General features: G+C 48.6%; 1 protein-coding gene across 6 annotated transcripts in view; it reads right to left on the bottom strand.

Moving 5' to 3' along the window:
- Positions 1 to 326: 326 nt before the first annotated feature.
- The window catches only part of pax2a (paired box 2a), a 32,619-nt gene continuing 9,726 nt past the window's right edge, over positions 327 to 23,219 (bottom strand). For 2 of the 6 annotated variants that reach the window (XM_030378919.1, XM_030378921.1), the window contains exons 6-11: positions 23,213 to 23,219; positions 14,290 to 14,465; positions 11,208 to 11,325; positions 2,886 to 2,987; positions 889 to 975; positions 327 to 574 (exon numbers count right to left, since the gene is read on the bottom strand). The exon at positions 23,213 to 23,219 is cut by the window's right edge and continues 38 nt beyond it. In XM_030378919.1, the coding sequence (XP_030234779.1) occupies positions 498 to 574; positions 889 to 975; positions 2,886 to 2,987; positions 11,208 to 11,325; positions 14,290 to 14,465; positions 23,213 to 23,219 (567 nt within the window). In that variant the 3' untranslated portion in view covers positions 327 to 497. Of the gene's footprint in view, positions 575 to 888; positions 976 to 2,885; positions 2,988 to 4,017; positions 4,296 to 11,207; positions 11,326 to 14,289; positions 14,466 to 23,212 lie in introns of those variants that run through there. The other 4 variants (XM_030378917.1, XM_030378918.1, XM_030378920.1 and 1 more) reach the window with 2 other exon arrangements.

Below are 23,219 nucleotides of genomic sequence, written 5' to 3'. Positions count from 1 at the left end.
AAATTAAAACAAAACAAAACCAAAAAAACAACATTTTTACATGGTAATCTTCACGTGTTTTTTTTTTTCTTCAATTTATATTTTATAATATATATTTATATAATCTCTTAAAGTCATTCTGAGAGTGTTCCGGCCTAGAGATAGCGATGAGGGCGGGGCTTATTGGTTCCCGTGGTGGCCCACATCTGGGCCCGTATCGTACAAGAAGCTGGGCGACTTCCCGCCAGAAAACGTCCCGGTCCACCCCTGCACGTACGCCGGCGTCGAAGTTTTGTGTGTGTGTGGGGGGGGGGGGGGGGGGGGGAGGGGGGGGGATGTGAGGGGGAGGGTCGGGGATTGGATATGTGGTGGACTCCATCTTTTCGCTTTTTGCCCTCAGCACCCCCAAACCCCCCCGAAACCCCACCCAATCCTTTTTTCTTCTTCCATATCCTCAGACGGGGACGATGTGCGGTCCGTAGCCGTGGCCCTGCAGCTTGTAGCGGTCGCCGTGGTAACTAGTGGCGGTCATAGGCCGTGGCAGCAGTGGGTGGTGCTGAGCCACGGGACGCGGCACTATAATAATAAGGGGAACCTGGAAGTTAACAGAAGAGTAGGAACACACGGTGTCAACTTCCACCTCACAAACGCCTCGCTAGTCATGCACCCGTAACTTATCGAGGGAATAGCTTTCTATACCTTTAGGAAATAGCATTAAGTATCGTTTAGTGGAAAAACTTTAAAAAGGACCATAAGACTACGGCTGACTTATTAGGGCTATAATCTCGACACACGCACACAGATGCACACACACACACACACACACACACACACACGTGCACACACGTGCGAACACACAAATGCACACGCACACACACACACACACACATTTGAGTGAACATGACTTACTGAGTAACGCTGGGTTGCTGAACCTCCAGGCTTCATTGTAGGTTGTGTACTGGGGGTGGGAGTAGGGGTTTCCAGAGAAGTCCCCTCCTGGATGAAACACACAGAGGAAGAGCCGGTTAGATTGATTGCCAGGACGCATCCACTGGTCACAATCTCATTTGTGCTTCAAAACGACGCATAGCCCCCTTATTAATGCCACCACGTTACGTTATGTGCCGTGTTCCTGTTTTTATTCAGCGATTTCACTTTTGGGGATCATTTCTATAAACTACGTTCCTTACACTCGATGGAAGTCAGTCAAGTGATTAGCACTGCTGATTGGCTGCTGAGCTCTGAGGGTTTTCTCTATCCACTGTCAAGGTGCTTTGGGAGGGGCAGGGGAGGGGTGGTATGTCCCCACACACACACACACACACACACACACACACACACACACACACACACACACACACACACACACACACACACACACACACACACACAAATGCACACATACACACCCGTTTCTTTCTTTCTTCTTTATGGGTCTATAAAAGCTTGGTTTTATAGGAAGTGGCTGAAGAATGGCCTTTGCGCTAACAGTGTTTGGACCGCTCACTAAATCTTAGTCCTTCGCCAGGGGGGTGAAAAAAAATGAAAGTAAAATAAATAAGTAAAAAGGATCCTGTGTGAGGGTACACACACATGTTGTGTGTGTGTGTCTGTGTGTATGTTGTGTCAGTGCGGGCATGAGCGCACGCGCGCGCGCGTGTGTGTGCGCGTGGGTGTGTATCTGTGTGTTTGTGTGCCTGCGCTCAAATGTGTGTACGTGTGTGTTTATAGGTGTGTGTTTCCGGATGGGGGGCGGTTGTTTGCGTTGTAGGATGTGAGTATCAATGAATCAGTTCCTTCAGCACTAATGCCGCTATTCAAATAAAATCCTTTGTGTCATTGATCTGACACATCGCCGTGCTCTCCGCCTTTCTCCCTCCCCCTTAACTCCCCCGCCCCCCTCCCGGAATCGTCAACACAGGTGGGCGTCGCCCGTCGCCGCACAACACCTGTCGTGTTCCTTCCGGAGACATCTACACGCTATAGCATCCACGCGACAGCCCACATGCGTGTGAATGTGTGGAGTGTGTGTGTGTGTGTGTGTGTGTGTGTGTGTGTGTGTAACTTGAGCCAGTCCCCGGAAGAGAGATAGTGATTTAAATATTTACAGGCCCTCCACGCCTCAGTGTTGTGACCCTTAACTGTTTGCCGTGAACCTGAACTGCGGGTTAAGTAGAGGGGGGAAGAGATACGCTCCAGGGCCCCGCCGGAGCCCGGGGAGGGCCGGGAGGAAGAGGCAGCAGGGGGGACCCACAGCGGCCTGTTTATCGATGGGGCGCGCGCGCGTGTGTGTGTGTGTGTGTGTGTCTGTGTGTGTGTGTGTGCTGGACATGGCCGGGGGTAATGAGCATGGGGGAAGAGAAGGGGGGGGGGGGAGGAACTAGGAGGAACTGTCCTATCTCCCAGCCGCTAATTGTGTTTATCGCCTATCGAGCTCTTCTAATGCGCCGGCCGGCAGCTATATGCTAACGGCACGCTAACCGCCCCTCGCTAACAGAGCTATAACAAGCTCGGCCGGCACGGGCGGACGTAAAGATTTATTTTGCGGTCTCTTCGGGGGGGTCATCCGAGTCACCGACACGGCGTGCGTGCGTGTGTGTGTGGGAGGGCGCGTGTGCGTGTGTGGGAGGGCGCGTGTGCGTGTGTGTGTGCGTGGGAGACAGTATGGTAATGTGTGCGTGGGATGTAAATACTGTAAATGACATCACACCCGCCGCAGTGCAATTCAATAGAATCTCCGTGGTGCCAGCGGTCACCCGGTCTGGGGTGACCCCCCCGTTCCCGGGGGGAGGAGGATGAATGAGTGGCGGGGGCTGGCCCTCCTATATAACTTGTTATAAAACGTAATGAGAGCCAACTAATATTAACGGCGTCGTAAAGAAACGCCCAACGCTAATGTCACCTACCGGGCACCATGCCGGCGAGCGTGGAGGTGGGGTAGCTGCCCTGGCCCGTCGGGGGGACGTGGGGGGGGTACCCCGGCAAGGTCGTGCTGGCCATGTCTCGACCTTGAAACACACAAAGAGGGGGAGAAAGGAAGTGTTAGGAAAATGGCGGTCGTCTGCATGCAAACACAAGCGCTTAAATCACATGAACGAGAGCGCTCAGGGTATGTCCCGGTGCAGCCATGTGTAGGGTGCTATCGATGGGATCCACACCACCCACTCTGAAGTGGGTGGTGTGATATACTGTGCCACAAGTAGCACAGTATAGCTTTTGACGTTGACATTGTTGTTCTGTAAGTCGCACCGAAAACCGATAGATCCAGGCCCAACTTCGTCTAAACCCTTCTTAAAGCTGTGGCTACATTCCTCACGGTGACCTTTGACACGGCTACTGTATTGCGAGCAGGACATTGGCTTTCACGAAAATGAAAAGCAATTACCAATCAACGCTCGTCTGTGACTCACTTCAGCTGCTGTAACGAGAGACGCGCATCGGACACATCGCACACACACACACACACACACATACACATACACACACACACACACACACACACACACACACACACACACACACACACACACACACACACATTCACAGAGCTGCCAGTGAGCCAATGAGAGCTGGGTACACAGTGTTTCCTCTGGTCAACATTCAGCTCTGTAATTGACAGTGACGGCCTTCGGGGGAACTATAGGTTGACAGAGGGTCTGAACAGGGCCGTTACAAAACTGCACTCAAGCATCTGAACTACAGCCTCTGTTTACAGACCTCCCTCCGCCTCCATCAACCCCACCGCCTCCAGTACCAGGGGCCCAGCACCAATGTGGGTTAGACCAGAGAGAGAGAGAGAGAGAGAGAGAGAGAGAGAGAGAGAGAGAGAGAGAGAGAGAGAGAGAGGTGATCCCTAATGAGCAGCGGGCAGTCAGCTTGTCTTGTGTATTCACAACAGTGGGGCTAAAGAGTAACGGGTTTAAACGCTCCTATTTCACAACAACAAAACACTTTAATCCCATTGTTTGGTACCACTTCAGGTGCGTTACTACTATAGCGGGACTGGGGATGAAAAAAAATTACGATGATACAACTTCGTTAAATAAAAAATAATCAGCTAGTTTCAATTGCATTCCAATCTGGGGGGGGGGGTTGTCCTCGGAGGCGGGCTGTACCTGCTATAATAGGCTGGCTGGCATACTGGCTGTAGCAGGCCTGGCCCTGGTTATGGGCAAGGTAGCCCGGGGTGGAGGCGTCTACTGAGAGGCAGGGCGGGCGGGACAGGGTGACCCCGCGGGAGGAGGGGGTGAAGGGGGCAAAGGAGGCCTCATGGGGCTCCCCCTTAACACACATGGAGGACAGGTGGGGGTGGAGGTCTGCCAGGTGGAGGAGACAAAGAAAAGAAAGAAACAAAAAAGGTGTAAAATGTGGTGAAGACGTGCTGACCTGACGTGCAGGCCCTGTTGATAAGATCCCTCGAATGTCAATCAACACGGGTCCTTTTCGATAACACTCGCTCTGTTGTTCTCTCACTTGGCTTGTTCGTCTGTCCATTCGGTTCGTCACTCGCTCACTCACTCCCTCACTCACTTGTCCACTCAGTCACTCACTCGCTCACCTAACCGCTCGCTCACTCGCTCGCTTACTCATTCTCGTATTCTCTTATGCAGAAGAAGAGGCTTTGGATGAATGTGTACCCCTCCAAATGATACAAGGTCACTTTTGTGTGTCATCCAGCATGTTTCTGTTCTATACAGTTGTATAGAACAGAAACGGTGTGAGCCAAACGCAAAGAACCGTACGCTGAAGCCGTCCTATAAGAGCGTGATGATGTGGAGCTCGACTGCCCTGTGGCCAATTTATTCCTAAACTATGATCCCACTCCTTGCGCTTAAACACAGTGCTGTAATGTAATGCGGCGGAGCGAATCCCGTCGACCTCAGCCCATGAGCGTGGGCACTCTACGGACACAGTCTGCTCGTTTTACATACATTTACATTTCCAAACCGCCAGCACCGCCTTACGTCTCCTACCGATGCCGAATAGATAAGTGCTCCTCAACAGTTGATTTGCTCGTTCACCTGGTTCATAACGCTGCGCTCCCCGCAGTAATCCACTCAGCCTAAGTGAATACACACCGCCGCGGAAACGCTACGGCAACAACAACATCAACAACACATCCGTGCCTGATCAATCAAGCTCAAACGCGCGAGAAGAAAAAAAAAAAAAATAGGAATTTCCCCAAGGTTTCAGGTAAACAAACACTATAATCTCTACGGTGCTCTGCATTCGGCAAAGCACAAAAAATACAAAACACCAAATGAAATCACTTCCACAAAGCAAACAAACAAACGAAGGAGGAGGGGGGGGGTTGGGGGGCCTCCCGGTTCAAAACTCCAGAGCCTAATATAATTTTGCCTGATGAGTTCTGCCATCTTTTCATTGCCCCGGCAAATGAAAGTTTCCAAAGGCAATTTTGCCTTCAGAAACCATAAAGCAATCAATGCGAGCTCTGTCTCTGGCCCTCGCCCCCCATGCGACTGTTAGCGGCGGCGGCGGCTCTGTTTGCCTTTGGGAGAGATGGGGGTGTTGGGAGGGGGGGGGGGGGGGGGGGGGGGAGATGGCTCTTTCCCTCCCCTCTCTCCCCTCGCCACCCTGATAGCCTCATTAGCTGCCCCCCTCTCCCCTCCCCCTCGACAATGCACCGCCATTGTTGTTTTACAACAGGACTGTGTGCGGAGATGTGCTCATTAAGATAAGGGCGGCTGTGGTGAGTGTGGAGACCCGCTCTTGTCAGCACCTTTGACTAAAAGGCACTCCTCATGCCTGTCGCTGATGCTCCCCCCCCCCCCCCCCCCCCCCTCTTTGCCGTCCTGTCGGCTATTACATAAATGAGGCGAAGGATCAAATTAATTCATCATATTTACAGAAAACGCTAAAGAGAAGGCGGAGGGGAGAACAGGGGGAAGGATGCACGCAGTATAACTCGTGAGGCCGCGACGGCCTGGCTGTGAGGCTGTACTGTACAGACCCGGTGAAGAGGTGCGCTAGCCTTGAAGACGGAAACTTTGGAATGCTACTTGAAGGGATTGTGAGAACAAACGTTTGGCGTGGGCGTGCGTTGGGGATGTTTGTCTGTTTGCTCGCGCAGGCTTCTGTTTCCAACAGCGGCTCCCCCGGCAACCGTTGTCAAACAGATGAGGAGGGGGGTTGCGCAAGGGGGGGGGGGGGGTTATGGCGCAGCAACAGAAACGACGCAAACGCCGAAACGTTCAAGACCACTGAACTCTGAAACTAATCAGACGCAGTGTTGCTCATTGTCCTGGAGACGAGGGCGAGAGAGAGAGAGAGCGCGCGCGCGCGAGCTGGGGCCCAAACACGCACACACCAACAGAAACAAAAAAACAAAATAAAAAAAGGAAAGGCATCCTGTCAAATCAAGAGCCCCTGATGATGGAGATAGAAGATAAACTGAGGGGTGTCCCCAGAGACTTCTCCTTTTCCTCTCCCTCTCTCCCTCTCCCTCTCTCTCTCCACAGCCAACACATCGTGGCTGGGAGCGTGGTGAGATGCTATCGAGTTCTCCCTAACATCTGTCTCTCTCTCCGCTCCACCACGGATACCAACCGCCAACCCACCCCTCGCTACGTCTGCAGAGCCCATCAAGCATGGACCCGCACTGGGAGGAAAGCCGCTGCCTTCCCCTCCTTAAGTGTTTGTCTGCGGATAGAGCTGCAATGTAGTTGCCTCGCCATTAATGAGATGAAGGGAAAGTCTGCGAGAAAGTTTACGGAGGCCTTTATGTCAGTGTTGTTTTCCTGCGCGATGTGTGCCACACGCTGTTATTATTTCTCGTTTTTACTGTGATGGGAATCACATCACACACACAGACACGTATAGACACACACAGACACGTATAGACACACACACACACACACACACACACACACACACACACACACACACACACACACACACACACACACACACACACACACACACACACACACACACACACACACAGTCCAGCGGACAGCTTATGGTGAACTTTAACAACTTTGAACACCTTTATGATTTTCTATGAGAAATTTGTTAAGGGTTGTTATTTGTGATTTAACAAATATCCCAAAAAGTTGAAAAGTTCCAAAAAACTACAATCAATGATGACAGAACAGTGTCCACTGTTCGCCAAGGACAAAAGCCTTGGATTCAGTTGTCCAAAGTCATTCATTATCGAATGTGTACTCAAAGGTTAGTGTGCTATTGTCATAGTGAGAGAAGGGGAAATGGAGGGGTGAAACAAACATTAATCTCCGAGCCGGAGGCTGGAGTAGCATTCTGCTGAGCTCAATAGGCTATGAACCAATCACTGCAGGTCAAAGCTGCTAGATGCTTGCCAACCATTGGACGGTAGCTGGCCCTGCTGGCCTTGGAGGCGGGGTTTGGAAGCAGATATAGTTGGATTGGCAGCGCAGGTTATTAAAAAAATGTATTTTAACCTTTTTTATTCTAATATATTTGAATCTAAATACCATTAAAAAAGACGAGGGAGAGGGAGAGAGAGAGAAGAGTTTGGATGTCTTTGATCGTGGCAAAGAAATAGCAAAGCCAGCACCTGCTAAGCAGTAAAACGAGACAGAAGGGTGCCTATTAACACAATGTAACCCCCACAGCTAGAACACAGGGTGCACACCCCACCGAGCCAGCACTGCAACCCAAACCATTACTTCTCCCAACCTCCTCCTCCTATTCCCTGTGAGTTTGAGTCCAGATCCATAGTACATGGTACAGTAACATGATGTTTTTATCACACTTAACATGCTCCTACTTAGAGGGGTGAGACTGCGGCAGTGGGCAGCCAGCCAGGTGCTGCTCCTGCTCCAGCAGCAGTAAATTGTGACATGATGTTCATCCTTGGCTGGCGCACAGCGCTCTACACTTCATGCTTCTCCGATCCGGAGCTTTCCTTTTTTTTTGATACAGGGTCAAGCATTTGTCCATGCATCCAGCCACAGCTACCCGTGGTTACTGTACATCATGTACATCCAACGAACACAAATCGTGTACAGTAGCCATACATCTGGCGAAGCCAAGCGTGCACTGTGGATTTATACATCCAGCCATACATACATCATACATCTCTGCCTCCAGCCACATGCACCACTTTTCTAACTTTGAAATTATTATAGACAAAATGATATATTTACTTATATAAGTAAGGCATATAAGGCATATATAAGGCACTCATAATTAGGGCTATTTTAAATAATGTATTACACCTTTAACAATTATTATATCAACATCAGTATAGATAAAAATATATATTCATAATAAACCAACGACTTACTACGTGAAACGCTGCTATTTTCTCCTCTCTTAACCCCTCACCCAAGCTAGTTTCCAAGCCAGCTCTGTGTTGCAGTCTCTTCCCTAACGCACAAGAGATGCACCGCATTCAGCAGAAAGCCCAGCTCAGCTCCCACTGATGCCTTCATTAATCATTCATCTTTAATAGATTATGCAAATGCCATGACGTAAAAATCAACAAAATCAATAACTGTGGAAAATTTTAATTGCAATCTCAAAGCATGTAAAGGACAGATATAACCTCATCGCTCCATACACACGGAGGATTTGGATTCTGTCCTATTGATAATTTGTTCCAACTTGGAATAGATTTATATCGGGGGGATTCATCTCCAAACTTTAAATTATTATAATAATTTGCTGTAACTCTACAACCAGCACTTTAGCATATTCCCAAATGACCCGTCTGAGACTGAGAAGGTATCTTATTTTGTATACAACTAATTTAATTTAAACAGAATATTTCAAACATTTATGTTAGATATATACCATCAAATATAATATGTTAAATATAAAGTGTGATAATTATCTTACTAATAAAAAATGTATTCATCAAATTTAATTTCTTATTCTATTACGATAACATATGGTGTGGTGGCCTTTGGCCGTATGAAGGGCCCCTCCGCCCAGAGGCCCCAGGTGGCCCCGGAGGCCACCTGCTATGTGAGTGAGCTCCCTGGAGCGAGACCACTGTTATTGCAGGGCCCCAGCATAAAAGACAAAAACACACCTTTCTTCTCCCGGGGCCCCTGGGTTTCTGGGGCAAATCTACCTCCCACACATTGAGCAGAGGGGGTAAGAAGGGAGTCTTTCTTTGAGCCATAACACAGAGCTGAGGGCCGAGAGCCGGTCCAGAGGATCACATGAGAAGGGCCACTTCGCTATTCAGTCACAGGCACAAGAACACGCACGCACACACTGACACACACACACACACACACACACACACACACACACACACACACACACACACACACACACACACACACACACACACACACACACACACATGAACAGACACACACACATTAACAGAACACACACACACACACACGAATAAGTTACTAAACACACACACACACAGACAAACACTCACAAACCCAAGAACACACACACAAACACACGCACAAGGTCACAACCATATTACCAATAGTGGACTCATTGCCCTAAGATGTTGCGGTGCTGAGGTTTGTGTGAGGGGCACACTTGTAATATGTTGATGTGCACGGGCACAGAGAGGTTTAAATGTGATCATGGATTCCAGTAGGGCTCTGGTGCATGCATTCCAACAGCACAACAACAAATGTTTGAGCATTAATGTGAGCGCAAATATAGTTTTCAGTCTTGCAGCCCTCCCACTGGGTTTCATAATACTGTTGCTTCCGTTCTACACAATCAAATATGTATGCTACTTTCTATGATTATGCTTTCTTCATTTAGTCTAAAAGGATTCGTGAGCTAATTCCACCTACAGTATCATTATGCATATTTGATTCTTCCAAAGCAGAACACCATATTGATGTCAGTATGTTCCCCAAGATTTCCCTGATGACAACAATGGCACCTACGATGTATTTGTTTTTGAATCAAACCAATAGCATTTTGGGAGTCCAACATGACTCAATTGACCCAATATATTTTTTTGCAGGGCTGGTTGCAGTGGCGCTAGTGCTCCAGCGGCGGCGATGTGCCGCTGCCGGATGCATGTGGGGAAACACTGCATTGACTATGGTGTTCACTGCATCATTAGCGAGAGAGATATGGGGTTGTGTGGGTTTATTAAAGAGGGTAGTCTCAGGCCAGTGCAGCCCTTGGTAAACCAAGCTTCTCCTCGGAACGTGACCCTGAGTCAATGACGAAAGAATATTCAAATGAACCCTGCGGCCATCACACCTGACAGCAGATATCAACTACTGTCCACCTGACTTTAGCTACAGTTGAAGGAGGCACTCTCAGTGGAATCGCACTGTTGAAAACATCAACCATTTTATACGAGGAATTTCACAACTCTCTGTCTTTATCTGTCCTTCACTCGCTCTTACCCATCACACACTCTCCTCCTCAGGATCATCCTCTCTCACTTTCTATCTCTCCGTCTCTCCTTCCCACTTAGTCTTCATCCCCTTTCTCCTCTGTTCCCCTCTCCTCTCCTCCATCACCCTCTCTCTGTTTCTCTTTTACTTACCCCTCACTCGCCCTCCACCTCTTTAACCTTCCCTCGCTCTCTCTCTCCCTCTCTCTCACACTCACACACCCACCACCCACACACACGCACGCACACGCACACACCACAGCCGAAGCACGCGACAACTATGCTATTGCAGTGGCTGTCAATCAAGGGCCCATCATCGGCTTTTGATGACAGCGTCGCAGTGTGGCGAGAACAGCAGCTGTCTCTCATGAAAAGTGCTTGCAGTCAATCTGTTAGTGGGCCACTCCGTGCTAACACAAAAGCCAGTTAGGAGCAGAAAAGGGCCTGTAGGATTTAATGGGCTCCAATGATGTGCCGGCACTCAGCCTGCCTTAGATATAAATAACACTGGAGCAGCGCTTTTATTGTGGAGCCAAATTGCTCACAGAAAACAAAAGGGTCTATTTTTAAACACAAAACTATAAAACCAAACGGGCGTTTCATAATTATTTGCAGCCATTATGCCTTTTCTATACACTAGTCCACAACAAAAAAAACAATAATAACAAAAAGGTAGAAATGTAAACCAAATTTGAACCTTAATTAAAAATACTTAATTATTAATCAATATGTACCTGGTGAAATAATAAAATAAAATACATAATTAATAAGTATGCATTCTTTAATTTGCGTTCCCCCTTAGCGCTTAGACACATATGTGTAGCGCCGACTGGTGCACTATGCCGTGTCCTGAGCAGCGTGTGTGTGCGGGGGGGCGTGTGGCTCTTACCGGTGACTACGGAGTAGGTCTGGGACACACTGGAGGCCAGGTCAGAGCTGGCGCTGGAGGACAAGCTGGGCTTCGCCTCGTCGTGTCCCGGATGGGATGGGAGGGAGTACTCGTTGGCCTGCAGTGAAACAAACAGCCATCTTTAGAAAGTCACAGCGTGGATCAACACGTTTACCTGTTCACCCTTCACGTGTCGTCGGTGTTATATCTTTGTTTGAACAATTTGGAGAGGATAATAACTTTATTCATTTATCACCTTTCAAAACTACGTTACAAAGTGCTTAACAATAAGAACAGATAACAGAGATCTGTGTCTAAACATTGTCGTGAGTTTGAATTCCGGCATCCCAATCCTTGAGCAAGATGCCTTACCCCGACCACGTATCTAAAGCACACTGTAACTGGCTTCAGGCTGAATCCTCTGGTAGCACTTCCACCTAAGAAGGAGTCAAACTACCAGGAATATTTTGCGGTGAATCTGAGAAAAGATTCGCTTGTCGACTCCCAGAAACCTTTCATGATCCTTTCGTTGTGTCGTCCCCTGAATAATTTGAGCTGTGCGTTTGATTTCCTGACCCCCACCTCCCCATTGCCCCCAGTTGCCCACCCTCCACATGCGTTACCAAGGGAGGGGTGAGCGCTGGTGTGATGTCTGGGGACCGAGAGAGAGAGAGAGAGAGAGAGAGAGAGAGAGAGAGAGAGAGAGAGAGAGAGAGAGAGGATCGGGAGGGATGGGGGAGAGAGAGAGGGGGTGTCAGCTGGCTTATTGTGCTCCACTTCAGTCATCCCTGTGACTAGTCAAGGGAGGAGACACACAGGGCTTTGTTACCAGGGGAGACATGTGGTCCACATCTTTTTTTTTGAAGAGGGAAAAGAAAACAAACCTTCCCAGTCAAGCCTTTGTGTGTTAGTTTTTCCACAAACAAGATGAATCCGTAAAGAATAGATAGATCGACCCTTTTATTTTCCAAAATGATGTGGGTGCATTGGGCCTTGTTAGTTTTGGTTGCGATAAATGTTCATATTTATAAAGATTAATTAATTTCTTTTTTTCTATTTAACCATTGTATCCCTTCTTTTATATTACATTGTTCTTTGGTGTAGTAGTCCATTCTATCCTCTGTAATCCCTGCCGATCTCATCAGACTTATTTGCTAATAACAACAGACTTGGTGACCCTGCTCCTTCTGTCTGAAAGTGTGTCCAAGTGTTTATCCATGCTGGCTTGTGTGTGTGTGTGTGTGTGTGTGTGTGTGTGTGTGTGTGTGTGTGTGTGTGTGTGTGTGTGTGTGTGTGTGTGTGTGTGTGTGTGTGTGTGTGTGTGTGTGTGTGTGCGTGCGTGCGTGCGTGTGTGTGTGGTGAGTGTGAGTGTGTGTGTGTGTGTGGTGAGTGTGTGTGTTTTTAAGAGGCTCCATCCGTGTGTGTTTGTGTATGTGTGTATATGCGTAAGTGTGTGTCTGCGTCTGTGTAAATGCGTGTGTGTGTGTGTGTGTGTGTGTGTCTCCGTGTGTACGTGTGTGCATCTGTTTGTTTCAATGGGGCTGGGAGGGGGTCCCGGAGGGCCGAGCCAGTGACCCCGGTCTTGTCTGCCTCTATCTGAGATAAACTCTAATTGTCTGCCTACAACTGTTCCCTGGCACCCGGCGGGTTGTTGCTCTCTGTCCCACTGGGCGCGAGGGCCCATTTTGTCATGCAGATGGGCTGGGAGGAGGCGGCGGTGGAGGAGGCGTTCTTGGGGGGGGGGGGCAGGCGGTGGTGGGCAGGGGGGCCAGGATGGAGGCAAGCCCAATGGGCCCGGGATGACCCGACCACATGGTTGCCAGAAGTGTGGGAGGAGTGAGGCCTATTCAGCCAGGGCCTTTTCAAAATGGCTTTTTAATGCCCCCTGAACTACCTCCCCCCCCCCCCCCCCCCCCCCCCCCCCACACCACCCCATCCCAAAAGCAGACACCAGACAAGCCCCGTTAATAGCCTCCTAACACTGGCACCTTTTCACCAGTCTAAGAACAGGAAGGGAGGGGAGGAGAGGGGGGTGGCGACTGGGGTGGAGAGAGAGAGGGAGAGGGGGAGAGAGAGGGAGAGGAGAGAGAGAGAGGGGAGAGAGAGAGAGAGAGAGAGAGAGAGAGAGAGAGAGAGAGAGAGAGAGAGAGAGAGAGAGAGAGAGGGGGGGGCTGATAGAGAGAGAGAGAGAGAGAGAGAGAGAGAGAGAGAGAAAGAGTAAAAGAAGGAGGGCCACTAAAAGACTGGAACTGGCGGTCTGATTAATATTAAGTTAAATTAAAACTGATTTTTCTGGACCATTCCGACGTCGTCGTGCCCCCCCCCTCTCCCCAGCGCCCCCACCTTCCACCAAGCCTTTTAATACCTTCCCCTCCACTCTGTGTGATTGCAAGTCATTTCCAATTCGTTTTGGTATTGATCTTGCCGTAGGAATCAGCTTGGTAATTAGCTACATTAGAGTTGGGGGGAGCCGGCTGAGGGGCTGTCCCCTGATTTATCGGTGCTGTAATTCACCGTGATCGCGCAGAGATGAAAATGAACTCAATTAGGGCCACGGGTAGGGCTGCGGCGGGCACCCGCACGGAGTTTAAAGGGAAAATTAATAGTCTCTTGTTGTTTAACAGTCTAATGAATGTAAATAAAGGTTATCCGCTTTAATAAGGCCATCGCTGTGAGTAAAAGTGTTATTAAAGTGAGTGTGGGGTAACAACCAACACCACTAGACGTGTAATTCAGGCTAGGTTTTTCGAAGGCACATTTAGCATTGTATGTAACAACAACAACAACAACAACAACAACAACAACAACAACTCATAAAGAATGTAGAAGGATAAAATGGACTTGATAGCATAGCTGCTAGAGGCGTTTGACTCCCTTCTGAAAGGGACCAGGTTCGATATCTAAATGATAATGCTAAATAACAGAAAAATCAAAGAAAGAAACAAAATATATATGAATACGATGAGAAAACGAAGCCACGCCTGTTAATGTAACTATTTTTTACGAAACCGACTTGGCGAACCCCCCTGGCTAACGGCCCTAGCTAACCTAGAGAACCCTGCACCGTGTGCGGAGCACTGACCTGCTCGGGTTTGATGTGTTCTGAGGTGGGGAAGACGTCGGGGTAAGATGGCCGCTCGAACACGCGGTCCAGGGCCTCCAGCTGCTGCTGGGTGAAGGCGTCCGCTCGCAGGTGCTTCCTGAGGCTCTCCACGCTGCCCTGGGAGTCACTGCCCGGGCCTGAGCCGTCAGAACCATCTAGAAGGAGGAGGGAAAACAGAGTTGAGATTGAACCCAGGATCCACCACCCAGAACCTTGTGTTTTTTTTGGTTGACATCAAATGCGTTAACATTTGTTTAACCTTTATTTAACCGACAGAGGAGGGAACAGAGAATTTAACATTTTCGTTTTTTCAATTTAACTTTATTGACTCACCAGGTGAGCCTCATCAAGATTGAATTGAAATCATCAACGTTACAGATGAGGGCGACATGAAAAAGATAATAAACAGCATTGAGGGTCTCAGGTTCAGACGTTTAGTTCAGGGTTTTGATACAAAGACAGGTTAGACCTACAGGGAGGAGATGAAAGGAGGAACACTTGCAAGGGGTCGAGTAGTTCCTAATTCCTAATGAGCTCACTAGCACACTTCACACTACGTATTATCTCCTTATCCCACAGTCCCCCCCCCCCCACAACGTATTTCTTGCTCCGTTTTAGTTGAACACACTCACACTGGTACGCAGTCTGCCGCCATCAGCACGGTCATCATGTGATGGTCCACACGGTAATTGATGGATTACCTTCAGTGCAAATATATACTTGTAAGGCAGAGAGAGTATGAGCAAAACACACACACACTCACACACACACACACATACACACCACCCGACGATTACATACAGAGCCTCTCATTCCAGAGGCGGGAAATGGAGAGCCATTATTTAACTGCACTATTTTCTCCTGAACATATTACCCCTCTCTCTCTCTCTCTCTCTCTCTCTCTCGCACTCTCACTCTCACTCTCTCTCTCTCTCTCTCTCTCTCTCTCTCTCTCTCTCTCTCTCACTCTCACTCTCACTCTCACTCTCTCTCTCTCTCTCTCTCTCTCTCTCTCTCTCTCTCTCTCTCTCTGCCTCGCACACAGATTGCCTGTCTTCTGGGAGGCAGAATGGAGCAGTGATGGTGGTGGTGGTGTGTGTTTGCGTGTGTGTATGTGTGTGTGTGTGTTTGTTGGTAGTGGGGGGGTCCTCAGAGGGCAAGCTTATGCATTTCCTCCCTCGCTCCCGTTCTATATAAACAAATGAGCCTCTGCCTCACTCACCCCCCCCCCCCCCCCCGATCCCCTGACCCTATAAACCTGACCGTCCAGGGAGAGAGAGAGAGAGAGAGAGAGAGAGAGAGAGAGAGAGAGAGAGAGACAAACACACAGGTATCCTCCACTAAAACCTGCAGTGAGCATCCCTATAAAAATCCCCAACAGTTATCCCTTATTTATCTTCCTCCCACCCTCTTTTAATCCCTCCCCCCTTTCCTCTCCTCATTCTTTCCTCCCTCCCTCCCATCTTCAACCCCGCCTCCGTTTCCTCTCTCCCGCCCTTCCTGCCTCTCCTTACCTATTCCTTATGTCCCTTCCTCCCTTCCCTTCCCCTCCCTCCCTCCCTCCTCACCCTCCCTCCCGCCCATTCCTCCCCAGCCACCAGCGGACAAGGGCTTTAGCCGCCCCTGCCGTACAAATCTGTCATTCTAAATTTGCTGCAGATTATGTTCTTCCCGGGCACGCCGCCGGGGCTGATATATGATATGCAAGGCCTCTATTGATTGCCTGATCCACCGGGGCTGAGAGAGGGAGGGAGAGGGAGAGGGGGAGAGAGAGGAGAGAGAGGAGAGAGAGAGAGAGAGGGAGAGAGAGGGAGAGGGAGAGGAGGGAGAGGAGAGAGAGAGAGAGAGAGGGAGAGGAGGGAGAGAGAGAGGGAGAGAGAGGAGAGAGAGGAGAGGGAGAGAGAGAGAGAGACAGGGAGAGAGGGAGAGGGAGAGAGAGAGAGAGGAGTAAGGAGAGAGAGGAGGGAGGGAGGCGAAATGAACTTGGAATGAACATCATGCTTCAACTCATTGTGCGTATAATACTCTACTTAATCCCCACCGTTCTCCTTTTCCCCCCCTTCCCTGTGCTATGGAATTCAATTGATCAATCATGTTCCACTGATGGTACCATTTCGGGGGCGTTATTGCCATTCTGCTCGGCTGCCTGACCTTTTTTCAATGGCTGAGGCCAGAGGATGAACTCTCGGCACTCGCGCGAGAAATAGATCTATGGAGGGAGAGTAGAATAGGGGACTGGAATTGGGTATGAGAGCGGGATGTGTGTGTGTGTGTGTGTGTGTGTGTGTGTGTGTGTGTGTGTGTGTGTGTGTGTGTGTGTGTGTGTGTGTGTGTGTGTGTGTGTGTGTGTGTGTGTGTGTGTCTGTGTGTGTGTGGTTTGAAGGGGACTGTGCCGCATTTCATTGCAAGAAAATATATATCGACTTTATCTGTGTGTTACATTTGTGAAGAAATCTAGTTTTTCCTCCACAAATGCTGTATTTCCCCCCCCCCTCCTCTCAACAATCGGATGAACGTGATTGCACATTTCAGTGTTGGCATTTTCGTCATGTGACCATCTCCCTAGAGGGGGGGAAGGTATACAATACATTGTTGTTTGTTTGTTGGTGGTTTGTTGCTGCCATATAAAACCCATTTCTTTGTCTTTTGAACAGAGGAAAATGGAGGCATTAATTACCGCTTATCAGCTGTTGAGAGTGGGAAAAACCAGAGGCCGATCAATAGCTGGTGTTTGTCATTCACTGTGGACGGCTCCACAGTGCACACACAGGCCACCGCTACAAAGCCCTCCCAACCGGCGGCAATAAAAGGACCGCACAGCCAGTCCACCTACATTCGTCTTTTGGTTAATACTTGCTGTCCACACTGTATTTTTTTTAAAATAGGCCTGCTCTATTTTCTTTTGGATATCAAATTAACATTAGCATCAAAGTTAGCAACGTATTAGCATTGGATTTCGCATCCCATCCCATTTGCTGTATTGCGGCTAATGTGTTTTCATTTCAGAGTGAGAAAATGCTTAGCAGACCCGTTTCTTACCAGACCCCCCCCTGGGGTGTGTTGGCAGGTATGGGAACAGTGCTCTGTTATCGCAAACACAACACTCGGTGACTGTGTCTCTCTGTTTTAACACCACAGTGTGAGATGGCGGCGGAGCGCGTGGGAGATCTTGCTGGGGATTACACCACTAAGATAATAAAACAACAACAACTACCGGACCCCATGCCAACCGACGTTCACACCTCTCGCTGGGAGGAATGCGTTGAATGACAAATCCGAGTCTCTCTGATCAACCAGATAAGACCGCCACAGCTTGACCCCCCCCCCCCCCCCCCCCCGCCCCCCAACACACGCAAATGCACAGGGTGTGTGTAGGGTTCAACGACGCTAGGGCTAATGCTAATGCTTTATATGCTAATTCGTTTTGTGAGCTCAAACAAGTGGAGATCCGAGAGCTAATTGTTCTGAGGTCGTCTGGGAATCAAAGTATGTATTATTTATGAAACGTATTCCGTTCCGTTGCGTCGTGTCTGTCTTAAACGTCTCCATTGTATTCAAAGAAACACATATGCAAACAATGGTGACACATGTCAGTGTGTTGTAAAAACTTAGCAGCATCGATGGGACTGATTCAGGGTCTGTTTGTTTTGTGTCACACAGTGGGGGTGTTTGTGTGTGTGTGTTTGTGGGAGGGGGGGTGGCATGGTGGCATCTTTCATCTTTCCTGTTCCCCAGATAAGATAACAAAGAAATGGAGAGAGAGAGGGAGAGAGAGACAGAGGGAGGGAGAGAGACGGAGAGAGAGAGAGAGAGAAAGGTATGGCGGCGGGGCTTGTTTGAAAGGCATATTAGATTCTATGCAGTGCCGTGTTCCCTGTGTAAATCACCGGGATTCCCTGGGATCCGGAACAGCCATCATTCCACCATTTGCCTATTCAGCCTCCGCTGACAGGTGAAATGATGCTAGCGCAAATAGGGCGAAGCGTTTGTTCATATATATATATATATATATATATATATATATATATATATCTTCAGTACGTATATATTTTTTCCTGTTTTTTTTTTCAAAAGTAGACAAACGAATAATAATGACGAAAATATAAAATAATAAATAAATGAATCAACCCCCGAGGGGGGAGGCCGCCCCCCCTCTGCCTGTGAGCTAGCTCTATTTATGAAACCGCTGAAGCAGAAATAAGAGAAGTGGGTAGGGTGGAGGAGAAGGTGGAGGGGTGGGGAGGTGAGGGAGAGACGCTAGGTGGTAGGGAATGAGGGGAGGAGGGAGAGAGAGCGCGAGAGAGAGAAATCATTAACCGTGACTGTTAATATGCAGTTATGTTGTGGTATGTTGTGGTTTAAGGGGGTTTATTAATTTGATCGAACGCTGACTGTCAGAAAGCATAGGGGTCTTTATTTTTATTTTTTTGTTCTCAATAGCTCCCCATTTTTATCTCATTGTTCATTGTTGAATTGTTAACTGTTAACCGTTTCATTGTTAATTGTTCCATCGCTAATTGTTAATTGTTATAACGGCACTGTATTCGCAAAATTGGGCTCCTCCACGTCTGGCTATTAACACAAATGTAGCATCTTACACCCATGACTTTTATATCCATATTACTTCCCCTTCTCTTTAATTATTCCCCTCCTCATCGCCCCATATTCTGGCCCTGCTTGTCATTTAGCAGTGCCACCCAGGACCACAAGTCTGTGTAGAAACACAATTAACATATCCCTCCTTGTTCCTCTCGCCTCTCCTCTCGCGTCCTCCTTCAGTAGCTGACTAATGCATCGCTCCATTAATTCTCAGCATCAGCGGCCATAATTGACTTTTTCTCCAACATGATTCCTTCTCTGCTCTCCTCGTGAGTGAAATTCCCCTTCACCCTCTCTCTCTCGGTCTCTCTCTCTCTCTCTCTCTCTCTTTCTCTCTCTCGGTCTCTCTCTCTCTCTCTCTCTCTCTCTTTCTCTCTCTTCCCCCCTCTCGCTCTCTCTCTCTCTCTCTCCTTATAATATAGCGTCGGATCGCGACGGTGTGTGATGCGTGTGTATTGATAGTGTTTACAGCGATGTTGCGCAACACCCTGGGATGGCTGAATGCTTATATGGTTGACCTGCGAGAATGTGGAACATCAGAGAGAGGGGGGAGGGGAACGCAGGAACACACCACGGGGGGGGGGGGGGGTGGAGGGAGACTGTGTTTTGACGAGAGAGGGGTGGAAGAGAGAGAGGGGGAGAGTGGGGCGGAGGGGGAGAGAGGTATGGGAGAGAAAGAGAGAGAGAGAGCGAGAGGGAGAGCAAGAGAGATGGGGGAGGGAGAGGGACAGAGATATATCATGAAAGAGAGAGATCATGAGTTAAGGTAAAGGAGAGGATGGAGGTGGAGGAAGGACGAGGGAGAAGGAGGAGGGAGGAGGGGAGCACAAGAGCGATGTGAACCTTTTCTTTGTGTCACCCTCTACTGTCGGGCCCCTAACGTCTTCTCGTTCCTGTGTTACGCTCAGTGCCCCCTCTCACACACACACACACACACACACACACACACACACACACACACACACACACACACACACACACACACACACACACACACACACACACACCTGCACACACACGCCCTATCGGAGCCATCGTGGTGCGCGTGGTTCCATTTATTTCCGTCTGCCGGTGGCTGCGGTTATTCTCTAAAGCGATCGCCTATTGACTCATTGTCATGGAGCGGCTTGACTAGCCAACCAGCGTGGACACAGGTTAAAATCCATACACTAACCCATTTGAATTCCTTCACAGTGACACGCGTCAGTGTGTGTGTGTGTGTGTGTGTGTGTGTGTGTGTGTGTGTGTGTGTGTGTGTGTGTGTGTGTGTGATTGTGTGCTCTGTATAGGCTTACACAGCAGACAATCTACTAAAAGGCCAAATATCACATTTGAACAAATCAAATCGGCCATGTTATTCTTTTTTCCCCTTAAGCTGTTGAAGGAGGGTGACCACGGCAACACGGGTCGCCTGTCTCCTATTTTCGCACTTTCGTGTCAACAACGTATCGATGGACAGGTCGGGCCTAAACGAACGCACACACACACACACACACACACACACACACACGAGCATGAATATGCTCACTCACACAAGCATGCTCACATCCACACACATCCACACACACACGTACACGTACACACACACACACGTACACGTACACACACACACACACACACACACACACACACACACACACACACACACACACACACACACACACACACACACACACACACACACACACACGTACGTACACGCACACTCACCGACTCCCACTTCCACACATCTCATCCACACACCCACGCTACAATCACAAGTTATGACCTTTGCTTTTCTCCATGTGATTTATCACAGTAGTGCAGCCGCTGCCGTCCTCCCCCCTAGAGCTCTGCTGGGTTCCATCCAGGACAGCGGTACACACACACGCACGCCCACACCGACACCCACACAAACACACAATAAAAAAACCTCCACACAGCAGTCCGGGTCACTCAGACCTGTCTGCCTAACACACCTAAGGTCAAATCGACCAATCACCTCAACCCCCGATACGGACCGAGAACTTGGAATGTGGGCTTCATCATCAAACTCAGATCAACCTAAACTCTGTACTTTAAAGTTCACACTCCCGATATATATTTAAATAGAAAATGTGCTTTACTTTAGTTGTTATTGTTGACTCCGAACTCTTAAGTATTAAAGAAAAATTGCATTGATAATTCAAAAGCAATATCGAACGACTGCGGGCCCGACTTCTTAGGCGTTTTATTCAAGAGGAAGTTGTCACCCAATCCTCTGCCTCTGCACTTGGCTTCCATTGCCAGTGTAGGTATAAATGACTGAGCGAGAGGGGAAGGAGGGAGAGAGGCAGCAACAGAAAGAAAGAGAGGGAAAGGGAGAGGGAGAGGGGGAGAGAGAGAGAGAGAGAGAGAGAGAGAGAGAGAGAGAGAGAGAGAGAGAGAGAGAGAGAGAGAGAGAGAGAGAATGAGTGCGTACCTCACAACAGGCTAATTTCCCCCACTTTACTATTAATGCATTTGGCAGGGACAACATTCCATTTCCTGTAATGAGATACACAAATAAATCTGGCTATGGATAGATTCACTTTGGAGTGGGCGGGGAATGAGGCTGGTGGTGGTGGTACGGTGGGGTGGGGGGTGTGTTGTGGGGGGGGGGGGGGGGGGGGGGTGCGGGTGGGCATCGGGTGGTGAGGTGAGGCGTGCACTGAGGCGCGTTCTCCCAGCGCTAGCGTAATTGGTATCGCTGCTCGCAGACATGCAAGCCAATCTCTCCGCAGATAGCGGCGAAGCTCTCTCTCTCTCTCTCTCGTTCCCCCTTAAGGCTATTTCCTTTGTCTTTTCGATGGCTTGCACATCCAAGATAGACGCAAGGAGGGGTAAGATGTTAATTTGTGAATTAATAGCTTTCCTCCGCAGAATTGAAAATGTGTCTAAATGTCACTATATGCTACCCGTGTGCAAGAAGCAACCCGGAAACGGAGAATGCACACGCACACGCACACACACACACACACACACACACACACACACCACACGCACGCACACAGACACACACACACACAAACACACACGCACACACACACGCGTACGTACATACACATAAATACGAAATCTTAGATATTCTCAAACTAACCCTTGCTCTGTTTCCATTAAGCCTTTTTTTGGGCAAAATGTAAACCTTCCATTTTCCTTCCATGTACACGTATTTACAGAAGCACTCCCATAAGTACACACATTCTCACTTACACTTGAATCTAGATCTCTCTCGCTCTCTCGATCTCTCTCTTCCACTCTCTCTCGAAGCTGTCCAGTGTAACATGCTACTTTTAATTTGCAATAACACATGACAAGGACAGATTAATGGCTCTTATGGCACCTGTGTCCCTGGAGCCGGCCTTACGGGGCCCAGTGTACACAGCGCGTGTCACACTACATTATCTCCTCAGCCCTGGCGTAATGGGGACCTTCTTTCTTCCTCAAAGGGCAATGGCTGACTCCAGCCACACTCAAAGTGTGTATCGCGTCTCACTAGCTTTTGGGAACGCTCCCTACAACGCCCAGGGAAGAATTCTAATGTTTTATCCGGTTTTGAGTCGGGTATATTGGACATGTTCGTCCAGTAAGGTTTGTGTATTTCGTCAGTTGTAAGCCCCGGTTTCTCTCTGTACTTAAGTAAGAGTAAGAGTAAGAGTGGATGAATGCCGGTAAAGGTAAAGCCCTGTGTGTGACAAACACACAGGCGCTCTTTTGTGCTGCGTCTAACCTGGAACTGAGAGAGGGCCTTGTTGCGGTCCCACCACCGCCTGTGTGACTTTGGGGAGATTTAACAGTTATGCTCAAATAACTAAGGGGGCCTTCAGCACCACTGGCACCAAACCAAGATCCAAGATGGAGGCTAGCAGCAGTGGCGTTAGGTTAGAAACATCAGCAAATTGTATGGAAAATACAATGCTGTTCAAATGGATAAGTTAGAAATAATAATGTATTACACACAGGCATGTGTGTAATACACAAGCATATATTACCCCCAAAAAATAAATGTGTCATTAAATACAATTTCTTAGTCAAATTGTCATTCTTGTCTTGGTAAAATGCTGCTTTAGATGTACCAAAGACTGTATTACTAAATATTAAACTTATATTTAACTATATGGGGGAAAAAAAATCCTGCATCCTATTTAAATTTAAGTTTGAAAGAAAATATACAATTATTTGCACATTTCCTATTAATCATGCATAATCTGACACATTTAAATCAGCAGTCCGTTCGCATCAGAGGGGAGAATATAGGGCGCGCTGTCTGATAGAGTGGAACAACGTAAATGGAGCTTCAACTTACAATGTCC

The sequence above is a fragment of the Gadus morhua genome, chromosome 15 (assembly GCF_902167405.1).
Source record: "Gadus morhua chromosome 15, gadMor3.0, whole genome shotgun sequence".
NCBI lineage: Eukaryota > Metazoa > Chordata > Actinopteri > Gadiformes > Gadidae > Gadus > Gadus morhua.
Note: the sequence above shows the minus strand (reverse complement) of the source record. Positions and strands in the feature narration are given on the sequence as shown.